The sequence below is a fragment of the Rattus norvegicus genome, chromosome 7, assembly GCF_021556685.1.
Source record: "Rattus norvegicus strain SHRSP/BbbUtx chromosome 7, alternate assembly SHRSP_T2T, whole genome shotgun sequence".
Classification (NCBI taxonomy): domain Eukaryota; kingdom Metazoa; phylum Chordata; class Mammalia; order Rodentia; family Muridae; genus Rattus; species Rattus norvegicus.
This window is the reverse complement of record NC_141540.1, coordinates 37,066,347-37,093,851: the sequence shown is the minus strand read 5'-3', so window position 1 is coordinate 37,093,851 and position 27,505 is coordinate 37,066,347. Positions and strand designations below refer to the sequence as shown.

At 42.0% G+C, this 27,505-nt stretch overlaps 1 protein-coding gene across 2 annotated transcripts in view; it reads left to right on the top strand.

The window, feature by feature from the left end:
- Cfap54 (cilia and flagella associated protein 54) overlaps nt 1-27,505 on the top strand; it is a 283,006-nt gene that overhangs the window by 204,110 nt on the left and 51,391 nt on the right. For both annotated transcript variants that reach the window (XM_087557147.1, NM_001447141.1), the window contains 4 exon segments: nt 247-345; nt 1,741-1,882; nt 21,205-21,378; nt 23,990-24,213. In XM_087557147.1, the coding sequence (XP_087413273.1) occupies nt 247-345; nt 1,741-1,882; nt 21,205-21,378; nt 23,990-24,213 (639 nt within the window).

Genomic DNA, 27,505 nt, shown 5'->3' with positions numbered 1-27,505 from the left:
GATGGTGTAATTTCAGCTTGTATGTACAGAAATATGTGTATGCTTTTAAAATGTAGGATCGTATGTGCACTCAACTTGTAACATAGCTTTCTTTCTGATATATTTTAAATATCTTTCATGGTAAGAATATATTATACTTCTTGAAGGCTGCATACTATTCCACCAGCATGCCATCTGGGGACATGAGGTTTGTCAAGACGCACTGAGATAGTCTTCATCCTAAATGATTTCTATTTACTATTTTAGCCTTCTCCCAGAAGGCTTAGTTCTTTTAAAGAACCAGTAGCCACTCAAGTTGAGATGTACAGCTCACTGGCCTGGATCGCAATACGAGCTGCTGCACAGGTTAGAGTGTGTATGTGGACCCTCCTGTTGCCTGTGTCCTCCATTGTTGACTCTCAATGTTGTCTGTGTCCTCCATTGTGGACCCTCCCTGTTGTTTTCTTCACTGTGGACCCTCCCTGTTGTCTTGTGTCCTCCATTGTTGACCCTCCCTGTTTCCTCCATTGTGGATCCTCCCTGTTGTCTTGTCTTCCATTGTGGATCCTCCCTGTTGTTTCCTCCATTGTGGACCCTCCCTGTTGTCTTGTGTCCTCCATTGTGGACCCTCCCTGTTTTCTGACCTGTGGTTTTCATCTATCAGCTGCCCTAGAAGTACAATGAATCTGCTTGAAAGAAAGGAGAAGTTACACTTGGGGAGGGATTCTATCTGCTGTCTGTTTGGAGACTTTAGAAATAGTCTCTACACCTGTGTTGCATTCATAATCACTAGTAACCAGACACAACCCTTTCCGTTTTCCCTTAATGAAATGTTGGATGTACATGTGTACCTGTTCGACATTTTGGCAACTGCATGTTAATAGCTGGGTGTTGTAGCTTATTTAAAGTGACTTATACATTAATTAAATTGTCAAAGCTAACCAATTGGCTTACCTGTGATGCATATTCCACATGTCAGGGAAGACATTATTTTTTCATACTGTGATTTTTATTGTTCTTCTTATGTATCTTAGTTAAGAGTTCTATTGCTGTGAAGAGACACTATGACCACTGCAAGTCTTAAAAAGAGAAACATTTAATTGGGGCTGGCTTATGGTTTATTCCATTACTGTTATGGTGGGAAGCATGATGATGTGCAGTAGACATGGGGCTGGAGAAGGAGCAGAATCTACATCCAGATCATCAGGCAGCAAGAAGAGACTGAGCCACTAGGCTTGACTTGAACTTCTGAGACCTAGTGACACACATCCTTCAACAAAGCCACACCTACTCTAGCAAGTCTACACCTCCTAATAGTGCCATCCCCTCACAATGTATATCAAATATTATTTTGTGCATTCACATCTTCATATTTATCATCTCTGTACTGAGCTGCTGTAACAGAACAGTCCACACTGGGCAGTTCATGTCAAACCTGGATCTACTGACTCACTGTTGTTGAGACTGTAGGTCTAGCACCTGGGGAGAGCATTCTAGTTCTATAATTGCGAGGCAGAAGGTGGCAGGGCAAGGACAAAACTAAAATGGGAAGACAGCTTCTCCTGTTAGAAGGAGCTTATTTGGTGACCCCATGCTCAGGGCTAAGCTCTCTTGACCTAATCATCTCTCTAAATAAGCCCCCCCAACCCCCCACCCCCCATTGTGGTGCTACACTCCCGGCTCATGAACTAGGAGGCTGGCACAGTCAAACCATAGCCTTTACTACCACGTGACATATGCATCCTAATGTGTTCATTCTAGGTCAGTGAATCTGTGCTGGCGATCAACCTCCTGATAGGAAAGAAGAGCACCAGGACCGACAAAGTCAATAACATAACATTGCCAAACATTCCAGAGTTTGCCGCCGCGGACCTTCTGTCTTCATATACAGATTATTTACTCGGTATGTTTGAATGCCTACAGAACTTACCAGAATCTTTTCTGTGTACCATGTAAGCCGAGTTTGGAAACCTTAACTGTTGTGATTTGTTGGCCTTTTGCTTAAAGGAGATAAATGGGGAATTTCCAGAGTCCTGTCTAAGGCCAGTTGCCACAATAGAGTGTGCTTAGCTCCATACCTGAGTGTACCGTTCCTTACTCAACTGGCCTCTGCATACCAGAGCTCTGGGGGATATGACCTCATAGTGTTTATCTTAATATATTCACAGGTCAGTCAGTGTCTTCAGGGAACGTTTCTAGTTTGAGGAAGTTTCTTTGATCCTCCCCTCTAAAACATTCTCTGATGAACACTCTCCCGGGACTCTTTAGATTTATCAGCATTTTTATGTTTGCGTGTGTGTGTGCTGTCCATCCATCAGTTGCACGATAGCAGAGCCTGCGCTGTTTTCTTTCATCCCCAATAGAGCACCCCATCGCTTGCGTATGCCTGCCCTTCAGTCCCTTAAGTGAACTGATGAATGCTAGGTGGATAGAGTTTAAGTTTGACCTTACTACTGTTTTATTTTAAAATGATTTTACTAAAAAAAAAAATGATTTTACTTACTTGTGTTTGATTCTCTTGTTAGTGAACTAGAATACGACTCTCTCAGATGAGCAGTGCATTTAACCTTCATTTATGTGTTTGTTCATCCATTTGTCATAAATATTTATTGACTGCTTATCATGTACTAAGCACTTACAGGGTGCCTTGAAGCAAGGGGGCGCTGATCAGGAAGACTGATCTCTCTGTTTTGTTTGTTTTTTTTGGGTTCTGGTGTGAGCTGAACATTGAGCCAAAGGAGCTGAAAATCTCCACCCCCACCCCTAAGTCCAGTTAGTTGACTGTGGCGCCTTCTTACAACCCTGGGGCTCAGCTTCCTCTGCTGAAAGGCCACCCCTCAGTGATGGTCTCATGTTCCACATCCGTCTCTCCAAGTACCTTCCAGATGATTCAGTGGCCAAAACTATTCCCTGTGCCACAGAGCTTTGGCAGAGGTCAAACAATTAGATAGCCTTCTTATACCAAAGCTTTATTCTTAAATCTTTAATAATTGCCTTTGTGCCTGATAGACTTTGACTACCTCGGGCTTCTGGGTCATGACCCACACCTCTATCTTAGTGCCCCCTTCTCCTTGGTGTCTTAAAGATGAGTTCACTAGAGACAATGCCTCTGGCCCTGCATAGAACGTTCTAGAAACCTGGAACTGGTCACATTTCCCATGCTTCCAGCATGGCTACCCCTCCAATCAGGTCATCATTAATTCTGCATAAAGTGTCTACTTTATTCTAGTCCTCCAATTTTTCAGGGATAACAAGGTTCATCTGAGATGGACTGAGCATCACTCACTGACTTACACCTAACATCTTCCCTCTTCCCCTGTTGCTCTGCCTCAGGCCTCAGATGGGATTGACAAATGCTCTGTGAGCATCTGCTATAGGCCCCAATCTGTAGAGTTCATGGTTACCGTAGCATGTTCTGTTCACAGAAGATACTAGGGTAAGAACCAGTGGTCAGATCATGCAGGCTTGCTGAAGGCCTGTGCCACCAACTGATCCCGCTAGTCATAGCAGTGTTTAGTATGAGGGAGGCAGGGACAAGGGGTGAGAGGCCTGTGAATGTTTGTAGGATGGTAATCCACACTATCACTCAGCAAGTAACGTCAGTGCCTAGAGCAGCAGCTCTCAACCCGTGGGTCTCGAGCACTCAGGGGAGGGGAGGGGTGCATATTGGATATCCTGTATATCAGATTTTTATATTACAGTTCATGACAGTAGCAAGATTACAGTGATGAAATAATAATGGAATAACTTTATGGTTGGGGGGGGTCACCAAGACATGAGAAACTGTATTAAAGGGTCACAGCATTAGGAAGGTTGAGAACCACTGGCTTACCCAAGAACCGTAAGCATCTGTATGGTAAGACAGGAAAAGCTGTTGCTACGATCAACTACTGATATCAGCCATGAGTACACTTTGGAGGATGGTATACCCTAAACGAATTGATGTCAGTCACTCCGGGTGAGCCATTTTGTCTTAGCTTAATGCTAGAACTGAGCTTTCTGTTCTGTGTGGTCAGCTTTCTTAGTTAACAATCCGGCTTCTTCAGTTCCTATGTTAGACCATCAACCCTTCTGTACTATTTTAACTATGAAATTGCTCAGTTGTAAAGTCGAATCTGGTTTTCATTTTACCTTGCATAAAGAATATTAATCTTGCCCTCCAGTCTTTTCCTGGCAGGCTGATAATTAATGCATCCTGATGACTCTGCTTGCTTCAGTATTTGGGTTAGAAGGAAGTTCTGAATTCCCACCTGATTTCCACAAATACACAGATGGCCATGAAGTTCATATTAAAATGACTTGCTAAAGGGAAAAAATTGCTCAACAACAACAAATAAAACTTGTTTGATTTCCTACTCATTAGCATAAATTAGCATCCAGAAGAAAACCTCACTAATCTAGATTTAAATAATATTAGTATTCATCCACACATGAGTTGATGAGCAACATTCATCGTTTTGTGTACACAGCACAGTACCAGATAGTTCTTTGCCTCTCTTCCTTGTTTCCCACTCCTTTGCTGTGCTATTGATGGAATGCAGAGCCTTAAGCTTGCTAAGTATGTATTTCAGCACTGAGCTATATCCCAAGTCCAACACCAGATGCCTATGTCCATCAGAAAGGAGTCATGGAACAAACACAGCAGGGAGGTGGGTCTTCTCTTCCATGAGCTTCTGACCACGGGCTGTTCAATTGGCATACACATTGAAAAATACAAATCCATATTTTAGAAAACCATATCACTGGAATCAGGATTAATGTGCCGGAAGTTAAATGGATCTCTTCTTGTGGAAAGTTGGGGACAATCGGGTGGCCTAAGAGTTCGCTGGGAGCATTGTTTTCTCTGGGGAATAGTGAATTAAAGGACAGATAAAAAATCAGTACCAAATGGAAGGGGAAGCCAATGTTCTAGACAAAGCGATTCAAGACCTGAATTGTAATAACAAAAACAGCCACCCGTGGAAGATGGACTCTAGAATCCTTGGCAGAATCCTTAGAGAAATCATAGGCATTCATAGGACATTATAAATTTCCAGGAGAATGCTTGGTTTCACTTGCTGAGTATTCTGTGCATTGTCTTGCAGACCCCCAAATGATGGCCCTTGCAAGGTGGGGCCATGTTTAGATTCAGCATGAAAACACTTATCAACTGCCAATGTTGCAACTATGTTCAAATATACACCGTCTTCTAGCCTTGACTTTTCTTGTGGCCTTAATGTTAATTCAGTGAGGATAAAAAAGTTAAATCCTGTAAGACACTTTAAATTAAAAGTACCACTTCGGATTAATGGTTCCAGATGCAGCCTCTTGCAGCTAAATACGCATGAGATGCAGAAAGCTGCAGATGCAGGCCATTCCATCAAGACCACAGAGACCTACGGAGCAGAGCTGAGAATACTCTTGATGCTTTAGTATGTGCTTTGCCTTGTGAGAATCAGCTTGTCTTCCAGCCTGAAGAAACAGGACTTGTTCTTCCTTCCTCTAGGTTCAAGATTTACTCCATTTCTCTACAGCGATCTCATTCTCTTATTTCTCCAAGGCACAATCAGTAGCAGGAAAATGGAATGATGAGTTTTGTACTCAAATCCCAAACAGCTACATCATTTACCTATGGGACAGACAAAAGTCTACCTGTGCTAGAATAGTGGAGGCATGTGTATGTGTGTGTGTGTGTCCATCTGTCCGTCCGTCCGTCCATCCATCCATCCATCCACCCACCCATTTATGTGCTTTATGACTTGAGAATCATAGAAGCAATTACTGCGGCTTGATGAGATCCAGTTGCAGTGAAGTAGAGCTGTCCTGGCCCAGTGTCTACAAAGATCCAGAGATTTTACTGAAGAAATATCTCATTGATCACTAAAATCTGAGAGGGGGGCTGAAGAGATTGGTTTACAAGTGTGAGTCCCAGCAAGTGGCTCCACAATACCCACATAAACACTGGGTGCCTATGGTGCCCCACTTGTAATCCCAGCACGTTGGAAGTAATGATAGGATCTTTAGGTAAAGCAAGCTACCCTGACTAGCCAAATCAGCAAGCTCTGAGTTCAACAAGAAACTCTGTCTCAGCAAATGAAATGGCCAGTGACCGAGGAAGATGTCCAACATCGGCCTTTGTCTTTCACACATGTCTTTCACTCAGATGTACCCCTGTGAGCATCCATATGTGCATGCTCACCAAACATACATACACATGTGAAAACATGCTAAGAAGGGACAGCACCATGGATACCAGTCAACTGTCAACACTACCAGTCTTTAAGGCAATAATTATTATACTAGATGGAGTCCCATGGAAAACAGGAGGCAAGATGACACATGGAAGACAGCAGCAGATGCCATCTTCCTGAAGATAGACAGGAAGATGCGCTATCAGAGACTCAAAGAAAACAATCAAGGGCCTTTAGTAGGGCCCCCACAACCAAGGGCTGACAATGACACAAATCCTGAAGACCGGGCTACCAGCTGATAGCATCTAGGAAAAATCTAGGAAGAGGGCATCAATAATTTCTTTAGAAATGAGTCAAGACACTGAAGAAATGCAGCTTTGCCATCTGCCTCTATTTGCCTAGTCCGTCGTCCGTCCAGCTCTGTAGGCAATATTGTTAAGCAGCATGTGAGACCTGAGAAGAAGACCCTCCATAGGACGGCACAGCTGGAGACTCAGAGTCCGTCTGTTGAAGGGATTTAAGGGATTTGGAAGCTCCTTCTGCCCATTCTAAAGTCAAGCATAGAGCAATTCTGCAAAGTGAACAGGGTTTGTTTTAACCTGGAGATTGTGTGTGTGTGTGTGTGTGTGTGTGTGTGTGTGTGTACATGGATCTGGGTGGAAAAGCCTCAGAGGGGAGGGAAGACAGCCAATAGCAGGGAGTTGGAGTTCATGGTAGGCTAGACCTTGAGTTGGGGTCTAGAGACATCCAGAAGGAATCAGGACCTCGCTCTGGTTATAAGGTTGGAACTCACACCAAGTAAATGGCTTGGAGAACTTAGTGCAGAGGAAGACTGAGAGCTCTGGCTGCAGCCCATGGCAACAGTTGCAAAGGGAAGTTCTCCAGTGCAGGCCACGAGGCCGTCTTCCCCTCTCCTCCCTAGTCCTCCTGAAGGCAGTTTTAAAGCACACACCATCTCAACAGTTTCTAACATGTGGATCATAAAGAGGGAAAAAAGGTCACCTTTCGGTTAGAAAAAAGATTTTGTACAATGAACAAAATTTATCTAGTCTTAAATTTCCTTTTGTGACATTGAAGGCCATAACTTTAGTCATATATGTAAAGAATCTTTTAATTAAACATTTTGATAATATTTTTTTCTCAATAGAGAAGGACTCAAGGATATGGGGATAAACTTGGCATCTGTCTTCCTTTTGACTCAATTGCTAGTTTTCCTCAGAAGCAGTCGCTGCTGACCATGTATCAGCCACTATTTCTGCCCTAACACAGGCTTCGTAGAACAAGATTTTATCATGAATGCTGGAAATGAGATATCCAAAATGAGCATCTGTCTCCCAGTTCATGCCAGGGAGACTGCTACCCTTGGGAGCCCCAAGGGGGTGTCTCTGCTAGAGGCCATCCACGTTCCTTGGCATCTGTGCTGTTCCTCCATCTTCCAAGCCAGCATCTCTAAACCACCCTGACATCATTTCTCATTCTTCTGTCTCGTCTTTCCATCTGCCTGGAGCCTACTACACTGGGCCATCTAGATAACCCAGGGTACTCTTCCTGTATCCAGAAGAGTTGGAGAGAGCCCTAATTTGATCTGACAAACATAGCTCTCCTTTGCCACACAGCTCCATGTATTGGCAGTTTTGAACATGGAGATGAGAGGGTCTCATCTGTCCGGTGCACTCGGCTTCCCATGTTGCCCACCAGGGATACTGCACACCTATTAACCGCTGCTTTTAGTGCAGCAGTCAGAACCCCTGGCTCATTCAAACAGAAGAAACTTGTTTGGGGTTTATAATGATGCCATTGGGAGCAGGAAGCTAAAGAAACAAGCAAGGAGCTAAATGTCTAGAAATGAATAGGCCACCATGAGAGCCATTTTGTTTATTTTATGGAGAAAGCTGTAGAATTGGGAGTTTGTCTGCAACATTGGATTTTTCTGGCTTCACTGTGGGACACACAGCAGCTCTGCTGGAGTTCATACCTGCTCTAGAGGCCTTTAATCTTTTTTCTGCCATTGCTTTCCCCAGCTCTGGAATTCCTTAAATTCATGCCACCTGAAAACATAATATTTATCTGCATAATTTCCTCGGCATATGAAGTCATATTCAGAGACTAGCCAAGCAGACTTGGAGATGAGACGTCGTCATATGAGCCAGCCTGGCATAGGCACAGATTCATTGACGTGGTTTTTCTCCAAGAGTATGTGTAATGTTTGTAAAAATAATTTATCACTACTCATATATGAAATTCTCAAAACCCCCCTTTTAATTTAAATTTGAAAAGCAAAAACGAAGAGTGTTTACAAGAGAGACAATATCTACTATTTGCTTTTCTGGTAAGGTGTTGCTGCATAACCACCTCAAACCTCAGAGACCTAAAAAATAGAATAATGAAGTATTTTATAAAATAAAGAAGATAATTTATCAGTTATTTAACCTTTTTTCTCAATAAGACTTCTGTCACATGAAAAAAATAACTTCTACAAAGTGGAAAAGTAATTACTATTTTCTTTGATGACGTCTGGATTTGTAAAAAGGCTCTCCTTACTTCAGATTCTTCCGGTGACTTGTGAAATTCTAGTTGGCCCATGCAGAGTGAGTCATGTGATCCCACACGTAGCTTCACCCGACCGCAGCCCTGCCTCGGGACTTCTCTGTTCCGTGTGCTGTATATATTCTGTAGCATAATGTGCTCATAATATTTAATAGGTGATAGAGTGAGCCACAAACTCTTATTCTTTCAGTTCAAAATTGTCTTTTATGGCTTAAAATACCTCCAGATGCAAGTTGTATAATTTTCTAAAAAGTCTTATATTTTTCTTGGAGTTGAATTACCTTTAGATAATAACTTCACAATAATTTGTAGTTTTATCCTAATTATTTTACAAGGAACAATATAGATCCTTTCTACTTCTTGACTCCAAACCTTCCTGATGTGAACATTTTAACAGTGTTCAAATATTTTACTGACTGTTGTTGTAATTTCCCTCCCTCCCTCCCTCCCTCCCTCCCTCCCTCCCTCCCTTCCTTCCTTCCTTCCTTTCTCCCCTCCTTCCTTCCAGCAGGGTTTCACTTAACCTAAGCTTTGCATTCACTATATAGCCAATGGTGATCTTGAACTTCTGACCTGCCTCTTCCTCACAAATGCAGGGATTTCAGTAGTGAGCCACCATGTCTAGGCTTTCTGCAGTTTGGGGGATGGAAACCAGGGCCACTCACATGCCAGCTAAGCACCCCAGCAGCTGAGCCACACCTCCGGCCCCATTTTATTTCTCTAGGTTAGCGTCACTGTACTTACGATTACACACTTTCTGTCACTCGATCATTTACCGAAAGGTCAGGGTCGGTCTCCATCTTCATTACACTGCTGAGCAGTGAGCTTCTCGGGCTTTTGTTTCTGGTTGCAGCCACTGTGGCAGATGCATGTAGTGGCCCGCGGAGAACACTTTCCTTAGGGACACTGGCGTTTTCATTGTATACAGTTTTCATGCATCCCTTTTGTCTCTTTAACTACAGAGAGGAATCGCAAAAATCCCTGAAAGAATTCCAGGAAAACACAATCAAACAGTTGAAGGAATTAAAAATGGAAATAGAAGCAATCAAGAAAGAACACATGGAAACAACTCTTTAACTACTTAAGCATATAAAAACTAGTCCTCACTCCCCAGTTACACAGAAGCATGGGACAGATTTGGTCCCCGGCCTTAATTTAACACCCTCCCGATGGGGTAAACATCACCTACAGTTGTGATGCTTCTGCTTCGCCTCTTACAGTTTTAGGCTTTGTTTTCATATTGCAGACACCGTGTTGCTAGGCAAGAACTTAACCATTGTACTTTTACAGTGGGGATGTTTTCCTTTGTTTTAAATGTGCAGAAGCCTTTGGTGCAGAGGATCTCTGTACCCTGATGCTCTTTGCAAATGCATCATCCCCAGTAATACTCTGAAGGTCCTGCTTCTGTATTACTTTGGCACCAGAATTTACTTTGTCTAGATGCTAAGATCATACATAGTGCTTTCTTTTGTTCTGCATTTTCCTATTACGTATCTAATTATCGTTTTATTTTTAAACCTATTTTAGTTTGGTTTCTATGCCGTGGTAACCACCAGGACCAAAAGTTGTATTTGGCTTACATATCCTTATCACACTTGAGACTGGGGTCTGGAGGCAGGAGCTGAGGCCGAACATGGATGGATGTGCTTCTTGGCTTATTCCCTATGGCTTGCTCAATCCACATTTTTATGTATTACCCCCGGATCACCTGCCCCAGATCTCCTGGCACCACTCGCAGTTGGCTGGGCCCTCCCACATCAATTATTAATAAAGAAAATGCCTTACAGACTGATTGAGGTATTTGTTTTCAGTGGAAGTTCCCTCCTTCCAGGTGACCTGAGCTTTTGTCCAGTTGACAACGAACTAAACAGTATGCAACCTTTCTAAATGATGTTAATTTGAATATGCCTTTGAGGTGGAACATGAAGTTGAGACTTCCTTTTTATATAATCTGTGTTAGTTTTAGTATACAAAGTATGTTGGATTTCTTAAAACGACTTAACAGCATATAAATATGCTGTTATCCATATTCACATATATAACAGATATATGTAAAATGTGCATATAATAGAGAGGAAGCCCACCCAGAGTGGAGGCCCAGGATCCAGAGGCTGGATAGTCCAAAGACCTAGGATACAGCCAAAAACAACTGCCAAAAACCCAAAAATAACAAAAACAAAAAGAACCAAGCAAGCAAGCAAGCAAACAAACAACAACAATAAAACCAAAAACCAAAACCAAAAACAAGTCAATGAAATAATCCCTAATGATATCCTGCCATAATAGACTGTTTGCCCAGCCCAATGGTCATCAGAGAGGCTTCATCTAGAATCTGATGGAAACAGATGCAGAGACCCACAGCCTAACATTAGGTGGAGCTTGGGGAATCCTATGGAAGAGGGCGAGGGAGGATTGTAGGAGCCAGAGGCATCAAGAACACCACAAGAAAACCCACAGAATTGGCTAACCTGGGCTCTCATTTGGGCTCACAGAGACTGAACCGGCAGCCAGGAAGCCTGACGTAGGCCCTCTGCACATATGTTACAGCTATGTAGCTTGGTCTTCCTGTGGGACTCTGAACAGTGGGAGCTGGGGCTGACTCTGACTCTGTTGCCTGCTTTTGGGACCTTTTCCCTCCTACTGAGTTGCCTTGTCTTAGCCTCAGTAAGAGAGGAGGTGCCTAGTCTTACTGCAACTTGATATGCCATGGTTGGTTGATCCGTGGGAGGCTTGCTCTTCTCTGAAGAAAAACAGAGTAGGAGTGGATGGGGAGGAGGTGAAGAGGAGAGATTGAGGGGAGGACCGGGGAGGAGAGGAAGGAGGAGTGTTAAAAAATAAGTAAGTAGATAGATAGATAGATAGATAGATAGATAGATAGATAGATAGGAAATTTAGGGGGAAAGTGGGACCTTACTATTAGTCAAATTCATATTTTAGGAAAAGTAATTATAAAAATACTCCTCATAAGTGATAAATACTAACAGAAAAGTAACCATCGACAGTGAAAAATTAAATTGTTACAAGTTTATTTTTATTCCATGCCAAGAAAATAAATTTGAAAAGCTCTATGAAATTTATAACCGTCTGGAAAGATATAATTTCTTCAAAATTATCTTTATAAAGGTTAAAAAATTAGATCTATTGGTATGGAAGTAATAAAGCTATGTTAGAAATTAAAGCTGGAAGTTAAAGTTGATTAATTTAAAAAGATGATTAATAAAGCTACCACAAGTTAGCAGAAATAACATACTGCAAATGTGTTTAATATCTGGTTTTCTAAAAATGAGCCGAACTCACTGACCTTCTTCTAAAGCCGATCTGCAGAAATGAAACAGAAATGAAATGTTTTCGTTGAAGTCAGTAAAGAAAATCTAGCCTCACACGGATATGTAGTTAGAAAACGCTGGCTATTTAAAGGCCCTCTTCAAATGATTATATTCTTCTTTGCATCCTAAACATTGCTAGCGAAGCGAGGTTTTGGGGGTGGGGAGTAAACGCTGGGGTGTCTCTGAAACCCGCATCACTGACGTTTCCTTCCTCTGTTGTAATGTATTGAAGTAAGTCGGCCTACCCTGCCATCTGCAGGACCTCTGCCTCATGCAGGGCTTCTGACACTACCTAGTATCTCACAGATATCTGCCCTTCACCTCCTGTGGGCTCAATCGTCCTTGTGACCCCTGTTGAAGGAGTTGAGAGAAGATATAGAACATCGTAGGGAAGATAGGTAGAGCTAAGGGACACTCTGAGAGTAGCCAGCGGCTGAAGGGACAATGACCAAATAGTGTCAGCCTACAGTTCCAGGTAGGATTTATTTATTTCTACAGCTTCTAGCACAGATAGCTTTCATGAGGGGACTCTTTTCAGGTGATTGGCAGGTCCATTTGGATGAATGTCAGTGCTCATCACATAGAAGGAAGTGCTTTCTTGGGGGTTTCTTACGGATGTTTAAACTGGAGAGTGATGAATACAGTTGTTAATTCCCAGGACGTTGATGACCGCAGAAGATACGAGCATAAGCAAAGAGCCTTTCAAAGAGGAGTTAACTGTTGGTCCTCAGGGTCCTCCCTGTAGGTTTCAATTAGTACCTAGGAAAAGAGTCTTCTGTTCTTTTTCGGGTGGATTTGGTTGTCTTTGGAACCACGTCTTTAATCATTCATTTATTTTTTATTTTATGTACATTGGTGTTTTGCCTGCATGTCTGTCTGTCTGTCTGGTTATCGGGTCCCCTGGAACTGGAGTTGCAGTTGTTGAGTAGCTGTGTGGGTGCTGGGAATCCAACTGAGACCCTCTGGAAGAGCATCCAGGGCTCTTAGCCACTGAGCCATCTCTCTTGGCCCTGGAATCATGACTTTGGAATGTTTGCACTGTTGGAATTTATTGAATCTAGAAAGCAAATTGGCTTAAAACCTGGGCTCTGTCACCTGGGAACAAATTTGAATTTAGAAAATGGCTCCATAAAGGAGACTACCATGCTTGGGCCAGGGCCAGCAGTGAGGACCTCTGTGAACCCTCAGGAGAGCTGCTGAGAACCGCCTCCTAGGGAAGGTGAGTCTCCTGACCTAGCGTCCTAACAGGTAAAGTTAGGGTCTAATTGGCATGCTCCATATTCAGAGGATTGAGGTCTCCAAAAGGATTGGAGATAGGATCTAACTCCTAGAGATCCAGTTATCAAGTATGTGATCTGGGACATAAGGATGCGCCATTACTGTGGTAGTTTCTAGGGGATTGGTGTTAAAGCCCAGCCTTTGTTAATGGGCCTTTGCCCAGTAAAAGGTGAAGACAGTCAGGCACCACTCAAAAGGTTGAGTAAAGTGTAAATTACTCCACAGACAGCAGGAAGCTAGGGTGAAACACTAGGTGTTTCAACAGTGAAACTCACTGATGCCCGTACTATGACAAGGGTCATTTCTTGGCTCTGTTATTTGATTGGTAGGCCAGTGAATCACTGAACAGGAAAACTGCCCCCAGGGACTCCATCTAGTTTAGGGACATTAAGAAATATTATAAAGCATACCTAAGAATGGAAGCCAACACAGCAGTGGCCCCCTTGACTGCTCTCCTCTCTCCTTTGCAGTGATGGGGATACGGCCTGCCCACCCTTTTGAGAGGGATCAACTTTACTTTGTAGAAAGCTCCAGCCATCTCTCATGTTATATTCTGTATGTCTCTGAATTCTTTCAACAGATAGAAGGTGCTGAGACTAGCGTGGGGTCCCCATGACAGCTTAAGCATTTGGAAAACTTTGGTTTTCAGAAGGTTAAGAACATCTGAATGCAGGCTGGAGAGATGGCTCAGTGGTTAAGAACACTAACTGCTCTTCCAGAGATCCTGAGTTCAGTTCCCCAGCAACCACATGGTGGCTCACAACAATCTGTAAAGGGATCCCATGCACTCTTCTAGTGTGTGTCTGAAGACAGCTGCAGTGTATTCATATAAATGAAAATAAATAAATAAGTCTTAAAAAAAAAAGAACATTTGAATGCCGATCTATTTCCTTGGACAACAGCAAACACTGTAAACTTAAAACACCACCACCATGCCTTTCAAAAAAAAAAAAGAAGAAGAAGAAGAAGAAGAAGAGGAAGAAGAAGAAGAAGAAGAAGAAGAAGAAGAAGAAGAAGAAGAAGAAGAAGAAGAAGAAGAAGAAGAAGAAGAAAAGGAAAAGAAAGAAAGAAAAAGAAAAAGAAAGAAAGAAATCTAGGTACTGAAAAATTCTTAGCAGTAGGTATAAACTTTCTAAAGGTCAAGATTTCTGCTTGAGGACTTAAATGAGGACACCAAGTCCTGCCGATGGTTGGTTCCCTTGAAGTTCAGATGTTTGCCCACCAACCTATGGCAGGAATCTCCTTATAGCTTGTCAGTTGTTATTTCAAGTCAAATGTGTTTCATGAGGTGGGTAAAGCACATTCAAGCTACAGCTCTAGAAGAGCCCTCCTCCCCCCTCACCCTCCCGCACACAGTAGAGAGGCCTTGCATGCTCTTCATTGTTAACCAGAATATGAAAAAGTCATGTAGAGTTAATAGCTTTAATGACTTTTACAGCTTCGTCAAGCCAGAAGGACTTAAACCAACATGGCATTTTAATTTATTTGTTTTACACGAAGAACCCAAGGGCAGCTTGGCAGTATGGTGTCCCTGATTCCTAGCTTCCCGTTAAGGTGAAGCTCACCACTTCCTGGATGCCACCTCACTGCTAATGGTGGCATTCTCCATCACAGTGGTTAGGTTGAAATCGGAGTTCTTCAGTGCTCTTTGCTTTCCTGCTGACTTTGGCATAAAGGAAAATACTGTTGGAGGTTTTGGTGTTGGTATCGTTAGACAAACACAAGCAAACCCTCAGATGAACCGTATCGGTATATAGAAGCCATTTGTCATTTAAATGTGTAATTCTGCTGAGGGGGTAGGAAGGGATTCTCTGTGCTTTCCGTTACGTTTTAAGCTGCTTTATTTGACCGTTTTACAAAGTCATGGTTGAGTTGACTGAACTCTCATCCAGGAGCAATAACTGCAGACAGGACTTGCAGATCTTTAACCCTTGGACCTCAGGATGGATGAGCATTGGATAAAGTCACTGAGACAAAGCTGCACGAGTGTCTAGGTTTGGGGTGCATGTCTCTGGCCAACTCTACAAACATAATGTTATGGTCAGGGGCCACCATAACATAAGGAACTTGATAAAGGGTCTCAGCACTAGGAAGGTTGAGAACCACTGATCCAGATGTTGCTCCACTGGCTCTCCATTTTTAAGTTGAAAAAGCGGTAACAGTTTTGGATTATCACATAATGTCTGTATTTTAATTCCTTTTTCTTTTATACTGTGAAAGGCAAAACTACTTGACTGGCCCCACACCCCTGCTCTCCATCATTAATGTCTCTCTGGGATTTCCTGCTCAGTGTCACGCTCTGCCTCCTGGTCTGTTCTTTCTATCTGATGGCATCTGCTCTGGGAATGACTGTCTGTTTTGCACTTTGAGATTCTCTTTCTTCCTTGATTTATTCCAAATTTAACTGGTACGGTTGTTACTTGTTTTCTGGTTGTTCTGCCTTCTAATTTCTAACATGAGTTTAGCCAGCTTTTGAATTCTGTTTAAATGCAATGAGGGCATTATTGAAGCTAGATTCTTTTGTTCTGAGAGACTTGGTCCTTTGTGGACGTAATAGCACTGTTTATTGCCCATATGTAAACACTGAAGGCTATTGTGAGAGAGCCTGCCCTGAACATACTGTGTGATCTTTTGGAGATATATATATATATATATATATATATATATATATATATATATATATATATATATATATATATATACATATATATATATATATATGAGATAAACAGATGGATGATAGATAGACAGACAGACAGACAGACAGACAGACAGACAGACAGACAGATAGATAGATAGATAGATAGATAGATAGATAGATAGATAAGGATATGGATATATAGAGGGATAGATTTATGTGCCAAGGAGTTGAATCACTGTCTCTGAGGGCATATGTGCATCTTTCCAAGTTCTCCAAGGCAGTTTAGTGAAAGTTATCTTGCCGATCATGCTGTACTCTGAATTGTATATTGGCTATTACACACCCTTTGGAGGGACCCTCTTACATTCATTCGTATTTTTCCTTGGGAGTTTTCTCTCTGTTGTGGAGAGCTGCAGATGTTCTTTATATGTTTCAGATGGACATTTTGCTTTTTACACGTACATAATCATCTTTTCCCATCCAGTTTTGACATTTTATTTTAATTAATTTTCAATTACTCAAAGCTTGTAATTCTATTATTGTGCAGTTTTTAAATCATTTTTTACATTTTTTAAATCCTGTAAATGTTTTTTTACAGTTTAGACTTGATTCCCCTCCCAGTCCACCCTCTGACTGTTCCACATCCCATCTCCCCCCCCATCTCTATGAGGATGTTCCCACTCCCTACTCCCCAACACCACAACCCCCACCCCACCCACTCCCTGGGGCCTCCAGTCTCTTGAGGGTTAGGGCATCGTCTCTGACTGAACCCAGGCCCGGCAGTCCTCTGCTGTATGTGTTGGAGGCCTCATCTCAGTTGGTGTACGCTGCCTGGTTGGTGGTCCTGTGACTGAGAGATCTTTGGGATCCAGGTTAATTGAGACTATTGGTCCACCCTCCTCCTCAGCTTCTTCCAGCTTTCCTCTAATTCAATCACAGGGGTCAGCAGCTTCTGTCCATTGGTTGGGTGTAAATATCTGCATCAGACTCTTTCAGCTGCTTGTTGGGTCTTTTGGAGGGCAGTCATGGTAGGCCCCTATTTGTGAACATTCCATAGCCTCAGTAATAGTGTCAGGCCTTGGGGCCTCCCCCTGAGCTGGTTCCCAATTTGGCCCCGTCACTGGACTTCCTCTTCCTCAGGGTCTTCTCCATTTTTGTCCCTGCAGTTCTTTCAGACAGGAATAATTATGGGTCATAGTTTTGACTGTGGGATGGCAACCTCATCCCTCACTTGATGCCCTGTCTTTGTGCTGGACTCTACAAGTTCCCCCTCCCCACTGTAGGGCATGTCATCTAAGGTGCTTCCCTCTAAGTCCTGAGAGTCTCTCACCTCCTAGGTCTCTGGTACGTTCTAGAGGGTCCCTCCACCTCCTACCTTCTTTCTGCCTGCCCCTTTTTAAAAAACAAGGTTTTTCTAGAGAGTTCAGGTCAGTCTTGACTTTTCAATCCTCCTGCCCCTGTGCTGGGAACGTGGGTGTATGTCTTAATACACAGTGTTTTCTGTTGTGCTTTGTCCTCTTGATGGTCAATTGCATAAATATTTTCTTACATACAAAAAAATCGTAAAGACACCTTCCCATGTCCCTGTCTCTCTTTTATCATTCACCTTTAGATCCACATTTCACTCAGAGTCTACTTTTACGTTTGACTCTTGTGTGTGATAAGAAGAGTCAACATTGACTTTGTTTATATGGTGATACATGAAACCCTAGCCACTTATTTAGGTATTCATGTTTCTTCACAACAGTAGAGGGTCACACACACTCACGCTCCCAGCACAGGGGCAAGAGTATTGAGAGTCCAAGACTGACTTGAACTGTATAGCAAAATCCTGTCTTAAAAAAATGAAACAAAGGGGTTGGGGATTTAGCTCAGTGGTAGAGCGCTTGCCTAGCAAGCGCAAGGCCCTGGGTTCGGTCCCCAGCTCCGAAAAAAAAAAGAAAAGAAAAGAAAAAAAATGAAACAAAGCAACAACAAGAAAACTATGTTGCATACCAACCTAGTGCCTGTTTTTAGTGGGATAAGAAAAGTGAGGAGAGAAGGAAGAGGAGAAATGGAATGCAGTGAATCAGTGGAAATATTTTAATATCAACCAATACACATGTGAGGTGGAGAAGGATGAGAAAATCAGAGGCAGTCATCACAGAAATCAATAGAAAACTATTTTTTAATGCTGAAGGGAGAAATGAGCCTTTAAGTTGAAAAGTTTTACCAGGAGCCGTGCAGCACAAATAAAAAACAAAACAAAAAAAAAATACAAAGCTGGGCCCCAAATGAAACTTTAAATTACCACAGGTAATGAGTTGATTGAAAAAGGTGCCTTCCAGAATGAGGTAGCGCAGGCGGGTTAGAAGGAGTATGGATTTGATGAGCGTCAAATGGATCTCCATTCCAGCGACAGCAGATGGGAGGGCACCAGAGCCTCTGAGGAAATAAGGGGAAATAAGCTTGTACTTCACTGAATCCTAAGTCAAGTTTCAGAGTCCTTTAAGGACTCAAATGGCCTACAAATTGGCAAACTATTTTCAGGATGTTTCTTGACGGTGAGTCCTGCCGTGCAAGATTGCAAGTGAAGGACAGGAGGGAGGGCCGGCTTCTCGGTGTTGCTTACTGTGCGGCTACCTGCAGTGCTCCTGTGTAAAGTAGAATGGAAGGCTGGCAATGCAAGAACACGGCTAGGAAACACGAATGGACACAAGGCAACAGATAGAATAATTAGGAAGGTAGAAAACACTAAGTATATGGTGGAGATGGTGGCACATGCCTCCAATCCCAGCAACCAGGCTGGCACAGGCAGGTGGATTTCTGAGTTTGAAGGCAACCTGGTCTACAGAATGAGTTATAAGATGGGCCAGGACTACACAGGGAAACCCTGTTTCACCCCTCTCTTCCCAAAAGGAATGGTGAAATAAAAATGTTACTTCTCTCAGTAAGGAAAAAATATTCAGAGATAAAAGATTCATGGTCCATTGAAATGATGGCATGATTTGGTGGCTGTTATGAATGAAAATAATCCATTTGATCTTCATACTAAATGATTTATATCTTTATGGGCTGCGGGATTGGGACATTAAGTCTTCATGGAAGAAATTTGCTCTTATTGAAGCATTCCTAATCCTAATTTAAGTTCTCCTCTTTTCCTCTCCCTCCTCCCCTTCCTTCTTCTGCATCTTCGCACTCTTCCTCCTTTTCCTTCTGAGACGGGACATTATACAACCAAGGATGACTTTGAATTCTTGACACTTCTGCCTCCACCCCCAGGTGCAGGAGTCATGGGTGGACCAAAGCATTCAGCAATATTCATTGACTTTCATCTTAGACATAAAATGAACAAAGGTTGTGCATACAGACAAGAGTGTAAAAAATGTTTATTCTGACAACAGAGATTTTAGAAAGGGGCAAGGGGGCAGCTGCTGTTAGGTTATAGAGTAAGATATCTAGAGATATCATCCAAATTAATATTAGAGGGCTTTTAGAACATCATGGGTATATGGGGGCATAGAGGGACCAGACATAGGAGGGCCAGACATAGGAGGGCCAGACATAGGAGGGCCAGACATAGGAGGGCGATGTGGCTGTGTACCCATTACAATTCAAAGGATGGGAGAGTGGCCTCTGAGTTAATGTCACAGAAAGCTTATCAACCCATTCTTGAGTACTGACAATTTAGGGAAAGTACTATAAGAAAATTATCTTCAGAGTTGGAACTAACCTAAAGGAAGTAAAGTACAAATGGTTGAGAATACTTGCCTCTGGGGAGAGGAAGTGTTATTTTTGATCACAGACATGTATGAATAGTGAAAACAAGCAGCCTGTTGAAAGATACACGATGTCAAATTGGATCACTTCCAGGAATGCAAATGCACCTCAAACTTACAAAATCTATTAAAGCCAATCACCACATCAGTACATGAAAATAATCAGCATCTCAAACAGGCACAAAAAATTCAATGAAATTAAACAGTCATCCATGACTCCAAAACTGAGGTAAAGGAAATTTCGTTCCTTTAAAAAGGTTCTAAGGGGTTGGAGACAGGGCCCAGCAGTTGAACACGTGCACCGCTCCTGTAGGAGACCTGAGCTTCATCCCAAGGCCACACTGGGCCGTTCACAGTCACCTGTAACTCTAGCTCCAGGCTATTTGACACTCTGTTCTGGCATCCTTAGGCATCTGCACCCACATACACACACACACACACACACACACACACACACACGAACACGCATGCACACACATGCATACACACATAATTGAACATAAAATAGAAGTGGGAAAAACCCTCTTAGCACTTATGTTGTGTGTTTGAATGCTAAACTCTTGCCTTTAGACACAGAAGTGAAATGCTTATCATAACTTCAATTCAAAACTGTCCTGGATGCTCTATGTGGCATTATAATATGCAGAAAAATAATATTAATCATTACAGTGAGATACTACTGTGTGTCAGTTCCCAAGGGATGGAGGATAATATTTCATCTTGAATCTATATTGCCCTCATTTTTAGTGGTGATAAAAATTTTCACCATTTAGGCCTTCCAGTTGGTTGTTGACATTCTTTGCACACCTCTCCTATGAACTGCTGGCTGAAATTGGGCTATTTGACTTTTTAAAAATTGTTCTGTACAAAGGTTTCATAAAGAGAAGCAGTGCTGTGGTTATAGCTCCCTGGCAGAGCACTTGCTTAGCAGGCACAAGGATCTACGTTCAATTCCCAGAACCATAAACAGACAGACAGACAAATAAACAGTTGGGGAGCTGGAGAGATGCCTTGGCTGTCAGGGGCACTTGGTGCTCTTGCAGTGAGCCTGGGCTACACCACCCACATGGTGACTCACGACCATTCAAAGCTCCAGTCCAGCAGGCTCTGACTTCTTCTCTTGGCCTTGTATCAGGCATGTTCATGGTATCCATACAATCATGGTACTCATACAAACCTGGTATCCATGCATACATGGTACACACACACACACACACACACACACACACACACACACACACACACTTCAAATAAAAATAAATCTTTATTTTAAAAAAGCAGCAACAACATGTGTGCCAAATATCTTCCCACAATCTTTTTCTTTTAACACTTTGCTTGGTACCTTTGGGATACTGCCCCTTTTTTTTCCCTTAAATTGAACATTTGCTCATGTAACAGTCTTTCCTTTATAAGTTGCGTTTCTTCCCCTCAGACTCTGTGCATAGATTTATTTCAGGAAAAAGGACAGCACTGTATTATATTACTACTGTTTGTTTTGCTTTCAGACAACTACCAGGTTGTTTTCCAGACTTCCGTTTCATTCGCGTGCCAAAATGAGGATGTGTATGACTGTATAGACGGTAGAAAGAGGAATCTCTCCAAAGTGGACATTACGTGGATCCTTCTCATTCGCTACTATATCCACCTTCAAAGGATCAACAACATGAGCAAGCTGCTAGGTGTGTCTCCATGGGTTAAAAAGGAATGGATTCTTTTTCTTTTTCCTACTTGGATCATGTTTCTAACTTACAGACTTGGTGTGTGTGTGTGTGTGTGTGTGTGTGTGTGTGTGTGTGTGTGTTATCTATAGGTGTGTGTCATATATAAGTTATAACTTATATAACTTACTGAGCTATATATATGTTATCTAAAGTTATATTTATAACTTATAGAGTTTTATATGTTATTTGTAAGGTATATATAACTTACAGAGTTATATATACATACAAGTTATATATGTTTTAATGTATAGAATAATTTTGACAACTGAGTGAAGGATTATGAAAAGATGGGAGTTTCAGGGACTTGGATCTGGAGAACAGGAACCTTGGACTGGAATAATATTGCTGAGTTATTGGTGTCTGTAGAAATTCCATACATCTTATGTCATATATTTAAAAACATCATGACAGAAAGATGTCTGGTAGATTCCCAAGATTGCCAAAGTGGTCCATAGAGCACAACAGGTAAAAAACGAGGGACAACCAAGTAGTAGCTTTACCAAGTGAGTAAGATGGGACTTGGCTTTCGGGCGTGTTCAGTTATCTGGCAAGTGTGTGAAAGACATGGAATGTGTGACTTTAGCTAGGATAATTAATTATAATTTTAAACATTAATCTATAATTTTTTGAGTTTCTATGGCTGCGATTAAACACCAAGACCAAAAGCAACTGAAAGAAAGGGTTTCTTGCAGCTCACAACTCTGGGGTCACACTTCATTGCTGAGGGAAGCCAGGGCAGGACCCTGGATGCAGGAGCTGAGGCAGGGGCCGTGGAAGATGGCTGCTTACTGGCTCGCCCTTACGGTTTGGAGCTTCTTTATAGCACATAGGAGGACCACCTCCTCAGGAGGGTATCACCCACAAGGAACTTGCCCTCCCCGCTTATCTGTTATCAATTAAGAAAATGCCACACAGATTGTGTCCAGTTGAGAAGGGCCTTTTTTTGTTTTCTCTCAATTGAGGGTACCTATACCCAAATGACTCTTAATTTGTGACAAGCTGACATAAAAGCTAGCCAGCACACCATAAACAGAATGTTTATGAAAATGTTTTGAAAGACTGGTACATCAGCCCTTTCCATCATGACTTTGACAATATTAGTATTTTTTATGCCTCATTGGTACACTTGAAGTCAGCCATCTAGTGATGCCCATGAAGGCAGTCAGGAAAGACTGTTTGGCCCATACCAGTATCCAGTGATTGAGAGGCCATCAGGGCAACCAAGCTGAGTCACAGAATGGCTGAGTACAGCGAGGGGATAAGCAACCACTGGTGAAGGTTTCAGGGTTGCAAGCTTATTGTGTAGTGGTGGAAACTCATTCAGAGAGGAACCATATGGCCTTGAGCCTGAAAAGCCAGCCCTGAGGACGTCCTGGCACCATAGCTTGCCTCTGAATGCAGTGACTGGCACTTCTCCACAGAAGTATCCATCTCTCTGCTTTCGTGCTCTGGGCTTTCCTAGGGTTTTGTTCAGCCTGTAACCTTGGGGTGCTACTCCCAGCATCCAGCAGTGACCTTAGCTAATAAAGTAAGGGACAGTAGAGGAGCTTTCCAGTTTCTGGCTTAATTGAGGCTGTCCTCCATGGTTTTGGTTCTTTGTTCGTTTGTTTTGTTTTGTAATGTTAGTGGAAATGTATGTGTTGCCATTTTCCTCTTAACCTGAAGCTTTCAAATAATTTGAGACAGAACTATTAGATTTATTTAACATCTTTAAGGTACAACAACTGAGCAGTACTAAGCTATTTGAATACTCTGCTAATCTGGTTACCTCCCAGCCAAAATCCCGGAGATACTTGCATTCAGTACTGATCTGTCTCTCTCTGCTCCAAGTGTTTTCTCATGGCGTCTCCTGGACCCTCTCTTTGTAGTAAATCTCTTTCTCTCTTTCCCTCCCCTTCCTCTGGCTGGGAGAAAGTCCAGCCCTATTCTCCCCTCTGCCGAGACACTGCCTGGTCAGCTTCTTTATTGAGCAGTCAGGGAATAATTGGGGAACAATGTTTATATACCATTGAGACAGGAGATTCTCAAAATAAGGACTGCAACCAGATAAAGGGGCACAGAAATCAGTATTTGAATAACACAAGGAAAATCTTTATACAGTGCACAATGACATTATGATTACAGTTGTTGTTTTTCAGAAGATCTTAGCATGACTGGTCCTTTGTTGACCGTGGACCTAGACCTGTCCTATTCATTATGCTCCCTCCTAACTCTGTCTTTCTCCAGGCCATAATTTTCCTAACCATCCACAAAGGTCTTTGAGATCCCTTGTCAGAAGAATGCCATATACCCAGATCTCCACTATTTTGTGGGAACACAAAATAAGAGAGATAGAAAGAATAAATGGTACAGTTGTTAGTACCAGACAACCAGAAACAATATCATTATGTGCTTCTGAGATTTCCCTTGGGACCTGTGGCAATCAGTAACCTATCAGTATATAAGTTCCACAGAGCAAGGTAGTAGCAGGACACTAGCTGGTTGGAGTATCATAGTAGGCAGTGAATGACCAAGACAGACTATTCCATCACTCACATGAGCCTAAATAATGAATTTTCTGTTTCCCAAGCATCTGCAACTCCGGACTCAGGGATTTCTTTGCCTGATGACACAATCATCACATCCCTGTACAACTCTGAGCTGATTTTGCGCCAAAAAGAAGTGCACATTTTCCTGAAAAACTTCTTACAGCTCTACGCTTCTTCCTGCATTGATGGGTTTCCAAAGGAACTTCTTCAAGGTTTGGAAAACACGATTTCGCTAGAGAAAGTTCTCTTTGAATCATCAGACAAGGTAAGCTTCTAAAACACTGATCACTGTGAATTGACTTAGATCACCCGCCTGTTGCAGAAAGGAGCACGCCAACCTCCAAGTGGCTCAGAGATTTCTAGTTTACTCAGTGTTCCTAGCAGGCTCATTTCTCTAGAGCCACATATGGAGGCAAACCAAGTCACCTTGAGTCTCAGGATGATTCCCATTTCAAGTCTTTCTTGTCATTTCCACCGACCTTTGAAATGTCTCAGAGTTATCTATCTTCCTGTGGAATCAATATCTTCCAGGAAGCCATTTTGCTAAGATCTGATGCAAATTCCAGGACCATCACTTTCCCATAATCTAGTGTGAGTCTTTCTAAATTCACCCAAGTTCTTTATACTTATTTTGAACATGTAAAGGATTTCTTGTACTTTTCACAAATGTTAATGGGAATAGGTTAAAGAAGTAAAAACTTTAGTTGAATCAAGAGTTGGAGAACTTTTTATTTGGGAAAGTTCTATGAAAGTCAATGGATTTTAATAAAATATGTAATATGAAAATGAGAGATTTCCACTGACAAGACATAGAAATGAACATAAATGAAGTTTTAAGAATTTTTTTTTAAACCACCATGGTCTTGAGTAATAGGAATATTTAAACAAGCTATTGAAACAAGGAAGTTTGATTAGACCGAACAAGTCATTTCAAACTAAAAGTACAGGCTTGAAATTCAATAATCAATAAACATTTGCTGAATTCCTACACTATTCCAAAGTAACACTGAGACAGACAGAAGAAGGTGTAGAGGGGCAGAGCCCCTGGATGTAGCCTTGATCTGGTAATAGAGAAACAAGTCTTAGGTTTGAGAGAAAAGAAGTTAGATTGCTTTAGAAGTTCTTTCTAAGGGACATGGCAAGGAAGGTGTGAAAATTAAAATATGTTACTTATGGTTTTACTTTGAAATTGCTAAAGGAAACGTGGGGGAAATACCTGCTGGTTTCAGTATAAGCAAGACACTTCTCATTATGACCCCAGTAGCACACGAAAGAGTGCCAAGAACTGATGGATGGGATCACATGAAATTAAGAGATTTTTAGGGGCTGGGGAAATAGCTCAGTGCAAGCATGAAGACCTGAGTTCACATCCCAAGAACCTGTGTAAAAAGGTATGTGTTGTAGCACTTCACTGGGGCGAGAGGATTAAAATAAGCACATGCCAAAAGCTTGCTGGCCAGCCAGTCTAGACAAAATGGTATGGAGCACACACACAAGCAAGTGCACACACACACACACACACACACACACACACACATCCACATCTACATCCACATGTGCACACATGTGTGCATATGTGCACAAACACATAGAACTTCCACACAAGAAAAAGGAAACTGTCAAAAGAGTGAGCAGACAGCTTGCCCACTGTGAGAAAAATCTTTCCTTAGCTATTCTCCAGAGCAGAGGAAAATATCTAGAATACATAGAGAATAGCAAAAGCTAAGTACTAAAACCAAAACTCCCAATCAATAAATGGGCCAGTGGACTGAAGAGGCAGTTTTCAAAAGAAGATATGTGATTGGCCAATAAATACATTTTTGAGGTGCTCAAAATCCTTAGCCACCAGGGGAGTGCAAATTAAAAGTACTTTGGGATTCCATCTCACTGTAAACAGTTTAGCTTCCTTTAAGAAAACAAATGGCCACAAATGCTAGTTGAGCCATATAGGGAAAGAGGAACCTCTTGTCTCCTCTCAGTGGAAGTGTAAAATAGAGCCAAACTACTGTGAAAATCATATGGAGGCTTCTAAAAAAACTAAAATAGAACTTCTATGTGATCCAGCTATGTTAGTCCCATGTGTATATCCCAAGGACTCTACATCCTATCACAGCAAGACATCCGGATTCATTGCTTCTCTTTTCATGGTAGGGATGAAGTAGAGACTGCCCACATGCGTGTCAGCTGATGAATGGATAAGCTGTATACACAGTAGAGTTTTATTTAGCTGTTAAGAAGAATGCAAATATAGATTATTAGGAAAATAGTTGGTGCTGGAAAAATGCTGTGTTAAGCACGATAATTGAGGCTCAGAAAGACAAATGCTATGTTTTCTCTCTTACATAGGATTCCTGGCCCCTAATAGTAAATATGGGTATCTACATGGATGCAGCCATGTGTTAAATCCAGTGTACTAGAGAGGAGCCTGAAGCACAGTGGAAAAAGAAGAGGCTTTAAGAGGAGCGGGGAAATAGAACACGAAGTAGAAAGGGAAATCCTGGGGGTGCAAGGGTGTCACAGACAAAGGGGAGCAAGGCAACGGAGGGATAAAGTTGAGAGAAGTTAACCAAAATGATGTGTATGTGAAAATACCATAAAGAAGCCCGATACTTCATAGGCAGTTTTTAAAATTAAAAAAATAAAATCATGTTCTAACAAGAAAAAGTAATTGAAAAGTGAAACAACATGTATGTCTTAGCTATGCTGTTGGTATTGTATAGTGGTGACAGGCAAAGGAGAGAGAGGGGAAGGAATTATGGAAGAGACACAGTCAAGTAATGGACCGAGTGACCAAAAGAGTGGGGAGGAAGATCTGTCTGTAAAAGACACTACTAAAGAAAATCAGGACTTACTAAACCAGCGCCATGACCCTTTAGGAGGATCCGCCTTGCAGAAAGCAAAGGGGCTGTGGGAAGCCTGTGATCCTGAGAGCTCAGAGACATCATCAGCCAATGTAAGGGGACCAAAAGAAGGGACATCTTGTGGAGGAGGCCGACACATTTGTGCTTTATAGAGAAAGAACTGAGATTCTAGGGAACTCAAGGGAACGTGCACTCCATGAGCTTTTGGTACATGTTTATGAAATGAATAAATCATTTCACTTGCACAAATTCTGTCAAAATTAGAAAAAAAAGATCGTCACTAATTCTGAATTGACTCTCCCTTTGAACCTCACCTTTTTACTCACTGACGTTTACAAGGATAGGTTCCAGTACACTAGCTGTGTCTACGCTTCTGTGGCTGATGTTGCCAGGGAAGTGATCAGAAACCAGGGCTTGTCCCAGAATAGGGACTTTCCCACACCTTATCCTTTCAGGATGGCATAGCTCTGTGCCAGGTGGAATACCTCTGTGCCGGGAGATAATGTTAAAAACTTTAAGAACTAATTGGGACACATTCCTTCCATTTTATTCTAAATTGTTAGTTGGTTGGGTTTTTTGTTGTTTTGTTCTATTTCATTTTTCTTTTTGTTTGTTTAAAAGATAAAGGGAATAACATTTGAAATGTAAATAAGAAATACCCAATTTAATAAAAATGTAAAGAAAAATAAATTGCCA